This window comes from Grammomys surdaster, unplaced genomic scaffold (genome assembly GCF_004785775.1).
Source record: "Grammomys surdaster isolate TR1022 unplaced genomic scaffold, NIH_TR_1.0 184, whole genome shotgun sequence".
Classification (NCBI taxonomy): domain Eukaryota; kingdom Metazoa; phylum Chordata; class Mammalia; order Rodentia; family Muridae; genus Grammomys; species Grammomys surdaster.
Genome location: NW_021604629.1, coordinates 7,132,456 through 7,139,633, shown reverse-complemented (window position 1 = coordinate 7,139,633; position 7,178 = coordinate 7,132,456). Strand labels below are relative to the sequence as shown.

Here is a 7,178-nt window from a genome sequence, read left to right as displayed (position 1 = left end):
TCACTACCCACCCACTCTCTCACTGCCACTAGACTATCATACATTCAAGTACCACTACAGGTCTTATTTTCCTCAATCGCTGTCTTATACTGTGTGTGTGTGTTTTAACAAATACGGTCACCATCGGCTTTCCAAAAACAGGGTACAGAGTTGAGTGAATATGACAACAGTTCTATTTTTCATCCACTCTGTCACAGGCTGTTTCTTTCATGAACACGATTCCTGTCTTATGCAATTACTGTCACCGCCGTCCATCTTCCCGGTTTCTTCCTTCTCCCAATGCTCTGAGGGCAGGTCTGCATGGTCTCTTGCCTAGGGCGCTCCAGTCTCCGCCCAGGCGGGCGCGGCCTAGCCCCGCCCCCTCATGCATATGTAGTACCCCAGCCCGGCGGCCCGGCCCCCAGACGGCCATTTGTAGCGGTGCTAGGGGCTGCGTTCGGCTGCGCTGCATAGCCGCGAAGAGGAGCGCGCTCCCTGGCCGCTGCGTCCTCTGCCCTGGAGCCTTCCTGGCTCTCCTGCGTCTCGGGCAACTCCCAGCCGGTCCGGGGGATAGCGCTCCGCGGCCCTCCAGGCCACTCGCGGGCCCCGCGCGCTCTATCGCCTGTAACCCAGCCGGTCGCACTCGTCCCCGAAGCCGGGCCTAAGGCGCGCGGCGGCCGGGCTGGGCTCGGGGCGTCCCGATGGCCGCGGCCGGCTGGCGCGACGGCTCCGGCCAGGAGAAGTACCGGCTCGTGGTGGTCGGCGGTGGCGGCGTGGGCAAGTCGGCGCTCACCATCCAGTTCATCCAGGTACCTGGAGACGGCCTGCGGGGTGGCGGCGGCGGGGTGGCGCTACCTGTGGCCACGGCGACCCCGCCCGGGGCGCGCGGGTGCGGGGCTCCGGCGCGTGCGGTGCGTGCGGGTGCGGTTTGCGGGGGGCCAGAGCGTGCGGCTGCGAGAGTAGGAACAGTGAGGAGTCGGCGCTGTGCTCCTGCCCTGCGGCCACGGCGCCGCGCTGCTGCCCGCCAGGCGCCCGGCGCGGCGTCCGGGGACTCGGGCTTCTCAGGAATGTGGCCCGGAGGGCGGAGCTGGCCGGGTGGGAAGCGCAGTTCCACCTTATCGCTGCGGTCAGGGCGGGAGCCCGCGGGTTGCAGCCGCGCTGCGGTGCCGAGCTTCCTGCCCCGAGGGCCGGAGTGTGAGGACCCCACGCTTGCCTCGGTGGCAGCGATGGCCCGGGCTACTTGTCGGCGGCTTCGCGCCGCCGGCTCCCAATAGTGTTTTTTTCTTTGTGTGTGTTTGAGCTTCTCTTACAAGTAGTCTGCTAGGTGGTACGTCCGGGTGGGAGTGTTTGATCGTGCCCTAGGGAAATAATGGCTTCGAGGAAGTTAAAAATGTGCTTTGATAGGGGCGAGACCATTTCCTTGGAATTCCCGGTGCCTGCCTGCTTCGCGCTTAGGTGAAGTTTGGGATGAGCCCCGCTAGGAAGGAACGAGTATGAGTTTTGTGTTGCAGCCCCCCCTCCCGCCCCCCGCGGTTGCTGGATGAGGAAAGTCGGGTTGTGTCAAAGAAAAGGGAGGTGAAATTTGTCTTTAGATTTTATTTTTGCTTAAGACGTCCGAGTGAATTTTCTTTCTCTTTTCTTAAAAAAAAGCAAATGCAGATCTCCTTGCTTTTGTCACCCTGAAAGGCGTGGCATATGTTGGGAGGGAGCACAGGTATCCTGTTAAGTGACAAAGGTATTTTTACTGTATTAAAGAGGACGGGTGGCGAAATGTTTTTTTTATTTTGTTTTGTTTCACCCGTTTGTTGAATTGATAGAGTTAAATAGCTTATTTTGTTTCGCTATTACTGTGGTGTTTATAGTGTTATTAAGACGAACAGTTCCATAACCTAAGTGATAGTCAGTTTTCACATCGAGTGAATGAACAGTAATTCCTCCTGTAATATTTCATGGTATTAAGAAGTATTGTTCAACCTTTGTATTCAGAGAGGATGTTTATGTCTCGAGCGTTGACAGTATGCTCTCGGTGGTAGTGGTGGTGGTGGGGGTGTTGGTTTAAGTTTACCAGACTTCAGTCTGGCTTTTTGGCAGTTGTTATTTGCCTGGGGCCAAAAGAGACTTTTAAGTGGCTGACAGCAAAACAAGTCACCGATAACTCCCTGATGGCTGGTTTTGGAGGGAACCAAGAAGACAGAGGACAGTCCTGGGTTCCAGAACTGGCTGATAACAAACATTGCTTAGAAGATTTAAATCAGAAGCATTTAAGTTTTTGAGGGAAAGGCTATCTGAACATGATTGCTTCCATAAGTTAAGGTATTTGAGAAACTGTTTTAAAAACCCTTACACTCCAGGCAGTTACTGCCTTCCTCAGGACCTTCTAGAATTCATTTGTTGAATACTTTGTGAGTAGTCTGGTATCTAGAGCTCTAAAATGAGGTCAAGTAAAGACATACAAGGCAATGGTGTATGCTGATAAGGACCTTTGACTTCTACAGACTTGAATCTGTGTCTTTTGTTTATTGACTATGAAAACAACACCCAAACATCCTTTCTGAGCCTCAGTTTTTTTGTTAGTTAAATAGCTCTCAGTATGTGTCCTTTATAGCTTTTACATTATGAGAAAGATCTTTTGCGTTGTGTTGAGCATGCAATGTGTACTGTCACTTCAGTAAGAAGTGTGTGAGATGAGACCTTTAGATGCAAAGGGAATTCTGATTTGAAGGAGTCCGTGTGGGAAGGCTTCCCACATGCACTGTGGGGCTGGGGATGGATGTAGCTCAGCATAGAGTGGTTTGCCTGTCATGTGGAGAGCTCTGCCTTTGAGCCCCTAGTACCAAAAAAGGAGCACTGTGTCTTATCGGGGGTTGTGTGAGTGGAGATGTGGTGACCATGGGGAGTCGAAGGCCAGATTGGAAAGAGGAGGCAGATGTGTGGGAAGCTGGGAGTCGGAGAGGCATATGTGACTTGGGGCTTGTGAAACAGGAACATAGGCTCTGAGGTTGACTTGGTGAGGAGGAAGGAGGCACAGCACCTGTGTGGAGACCCAGCCATTCCCCCCGAGCGTGATGTTGGGTAAGTTACTGAACCAGTCTGTGCTCTGGCTTTCAGTCATCTGTAAGCTGGGGTACTAAAGTTACACAGTGATGGAAGTCAAATGGGTTAACATCAAGGGCTTGGGACAAGGTGTAGGTCTACAATGGCTCCCTCCACTACTCTGTTATTCTTAGATTATCTAACTAAAGCCACAGTCTATCGTCTGCATCTGCACACGCATATAAACACACCCACACTGCCGCCGGAGAAACATACATACCACACTCACAGTCCCCCTCCCCATAAAAGGGTTGTGCATATTTAAGAGGACATTTCAGTTTCTGTTCTCCCTCCTGATGGTTCTCCACCACCTCCCCAGGTGCTAGGGATCAAACCCAGGACTTCAGCAGTGCTGTAACCTTGGCATATCCCTTTAAAACTTTTTTTTGTTTGTTTTAGATTGAATCTTGCTAAGGTTCTTAGGATAGTCTTGAGTTCTCTGGCCCAGACTAGCCTTGAACTACCTATGTTCCTGTTTCAGCATCTCAGATAGCTAGGAGTACAGTTCTGTACTCAGCCTGGCTGCTTATACTTAAAAAAAAAAATTGTACATTCTATTGGTGAATAGAATGCCTACGTAGTGAGTAGCCTCTGGTTAGGACATAATTTTGACATAGAGTGGGAGGCAGAGAGTTGGGAGTCTCAGTTCCTTCCAGTCCAGATACCTGGAGGTCTCTGCATCTCCCATTTTTTCTTTAGGGCTTTGAGTTCTTTTCTGTGAATCACTGAGTTTCATTGAACAGATCTCTGGCTCTTTGTAATTCTACGGTTCTTCTGTGTACTGACTGGCTGGTATCTTTGGTCTAGTTTCTTAGGTTTTCTAGGTCTCAATTTCCATTCTGAAAAGAGAGAGTAACTGAGTACTTAGGTTTTTTTTTTTTTTTTGGAGTAAGTAAAATGCCAGCAAATCAAACCACCCGGCACAGCCGAGACTGAGTAAGTCAGTGATCACCTTATTTGTGGCTATTTGGTATCTTGATGTTCTTCCAAAACAAAATTTGTAGTTTTTCCTCAATCCATAATGTAGTCATTATTTTCAGCCTTCTCCTTTCCACCTCCACCAGGAGGTGCTTAGATGATGAGTATTGATTTCATTAGAGTTGGGGATATGTTATTAATTTGGGATTGATTTTTAAGAAATGATGGAACTGAGGCCTAGCTTAGTGGAAGTTCTGTTGCTGGTGTTTTAGGATCAAAGCCTGTGCTCCGATACCCCAAACCAGCTAGGCCCTGCCAGTTGTCCCTAAAACACCAATTAAAGAGACATGCAATGATGAAAAGCAGAGAAAGTACATTTATTGAATATGGCATCAGGAAGAGGAACAGATATAAAGGGGTCTGGTGGTCCCTAAGTCCATCTTTGGGGTACTGCCGTGACGTTTGGGTTTAAATGGAAGGAAAGAAGCACGCATAACTAAGCAGGCTGGGTCAGGATGTGGTCGGTCCTGGCCATCATAACTTCAGTTCCAATCTGTCCTTCAAGGTGATCTGGTAAGTTGTCATAACTGTGTGAAGTCTCATGCTACCCTTCTGGCTAACACCAGGGCTTCAGACTTTCTCTTCCAGAATGAAATTCCTGGAGGAAGTTTTAATTCTTTGTGGTCCTTTGTTTCAATACTTAGATGCCACAAAAGTTACTTTCTCTGCTTTCTTGTCCAAGCAGTTTTAGCACATGTGTTTAGTATTTTCCAGACCCTGGGTTCAGTTCCCAGTTACAGAAAACAAAGACATGAACTACAACAAAAAAATTGTAATCATTAGGTTTTGGGGTTTAATGATTCTTTGGCAGTTCTGAGAAGAGGCTGTACGTGTTCCCACGGATTTGAAGACATACATTACCCTGTTGCTGTTCTTTTAGCATCCTAACTTTTTACTTAATCTATGTGTCAGTTTTATGGTCTCAGGTTGTAGCCTAGGCTAGCTTGGAACTTGAGTTCCTCTTGCCTCAGCCTCCTGAGTATTTTGATTACAGGCCTGTGCTCAGCTTGTGTTTCTTACTCTTGAGCATTCATCTTAAGACCTTGTTAGCTTGCACAGTTGCCTCAGACATTGTTTCTTCCTAGATGTTGCTTGTTGAGGAAGGCATTTTCCATGTCCTTTCCTAGATCACATATCCTGGATGGATTTGGAGCCCTGCTTTTGTGTCGGTAGTTATTTGATCCATGTGCCAAGGCTATGTCTTTAACATCAGTGCTGTTCTATTGCTGCATCTTGGAGACATGCTATAGTTAGAAGTTAGTCACCTAAGAGCAGGCGAGATGGCTCAGTGGGCAAAGGGCTGTCTACTTGAGTTTGATCTCTGGAACCCACATAATGGAAAGAGAGAGCCAACCCTTGAACATTGTCCTTTCACCTGTGTGTGCTAATTTGATTTTTTTTTTTTTTTTTAAGATAAGGTCTCTGTGTAGCCCTGGCTATCCAAGAACTCACCATCTAGACCAGGCTGGCTTTGAACTTACAGAGATCAGCCTGTTTCTGCTTCCTAAGTGCTGGGATCAAAGATGTGTACCATTACACCCAGCCAACTTTTAAGATTTTAAATTTTATTTAACTAACTATTTTGAGATAGGCTCTTATAGTCCGGGCTGATCTCGAACTCTCTGTGTGTCCGAGGGTGACTTTGAACTCCTCCTGCATTCTCCTCCAGTGTGCACCGGCATGACAGTGTGTTCTTCTTAGTGCATTGTATTAGGTGGTTAGAGGACAGTTGATAGCAATTTATTTGATTATTTATATGTCTACCTTTAAGCTCAATAACCCTAACTCTAGAAATTTAAAGATGCACATGTAGAAGGCTGTGCTAGTACAGTCAGTTGCACATATTGGAAGCCACCTACACAGAAGAATTGTGGGTTAACAATGATGTGTTCCCCAGTGAAACACAGCTACAACAATGATTGAGAAAGGTCCTGGTGAATGGTGCAGTGTTTCCTTAAGATAGATTAAGAGACAGCGTGGTAGAACTTATCCTACCACTTGAGAGGCAGAGGCATAGGCAGTTAGATCTGTGAGTTTGAGGTTAGTCTGGTCTAAATAGTGAGTTCTAGGCCAGCTAGGCAGCTAGAGCTACTACGTAAGCAGACCGTGTCTCCCTGCTGCCCCACCCCCACCCCCCATGACATGGGGCTGGGATGCTCATGACTGCTCTTTCATAAACCTAGATTTGAATCCTGGAACCCACATGGTGGCTCATAACTGTCTGAAACTCCAGTTCCAGGAGATCTGACTGCCTTTCCTGGCCTTTCCAAGCACCAGGTACATAATGGCTTACAGAGATATGTACAGGAAGACACTGATACACATAAAGAAAAGTTCAAAAGTAATTCCTGGGGGCCGAGGGGATGGCTCAGTAGGTAAAGCGCGTGCCGTGCAAGTGTGTGGACTGGAGTTTAGATGCCCAGAACCCACCAACATGTTGGGTGGGTGTGGTGGTCCACGCATCCAGCACTCAGGAGCAAGCTGCCTAGCTAGAGTAGTTGAATTCCTGAGCTCTGGGTTGAAAGAAAGGATCCTGCCTCAAAGTAGAAGGTGGAGAGTGATTAAGGGAGTCATGCAACCTCAGCCTCTGGCCTCGACACACTGGGTCATGCACACTTCCACACTCCTGTGCACCTCCACGCATAGACGTATATTACATACACATTAAAAACAAGTCCTGTTACAGTGTATGAAGGAAGGGAAAACACAGAAAATAAATTTGTATTTGCTCATGGGGACAAAGCCAAAACAGATCACGGGGACGCTGGAAAGACTGATGCGGTTAGTTATCCATTGAGGGAGGAAGGATGAACTGGAAGTGGTGGGAACAGGGACAGGGTCTCTTTCTTCTCAGTACCATTTCGTGACTTTTGGAGTCATGTTAATGTTTTACCCACTCAGTATATAAGTAGCAAACAGTAATGCAATCAAGCAATAAAGGAAAAGGGACATCTTAAGGAGGGGTACAGCCAGGCATAGGTAAGGTACACCTGTGATCCCAGCACTTGGGAGGTAGAGCTTGGAGGGACTGCTGTCTAACGACAGTGTGGTCTATGTGAGATCTTGTCCCAAGAAGCAAAGAAGATGGGCTACAGATAAATGAATGAACTAACCTGTCAGCATGTCAA

At 47.9% G+C, this 7,178-nt stretch overlaps 1 protein-coding gene across 1 annotated transcript in view; it reads left to right on the top strand.

The window, feature by feature from the left end:
- The first annotated feature begins 402 nt into the window (after positions 1-402).
- Rras2 (RAS related 2) overlaps positions 403-7,178 on the top strand; it is a 71,852-nt gene continuing 65,076 nt past the window's right edge. The window contains exon 1 of the mRNA XM_028768035.1: positions 403-788. Within this exon, the coding sequence (XP_028623868.1) occupies positions 681-788 (108 nt within the window). The 5' untranslated portion in view covers positions 403-680. The remainder of the gene's footprint in view (positions 789-7,178) is intronic.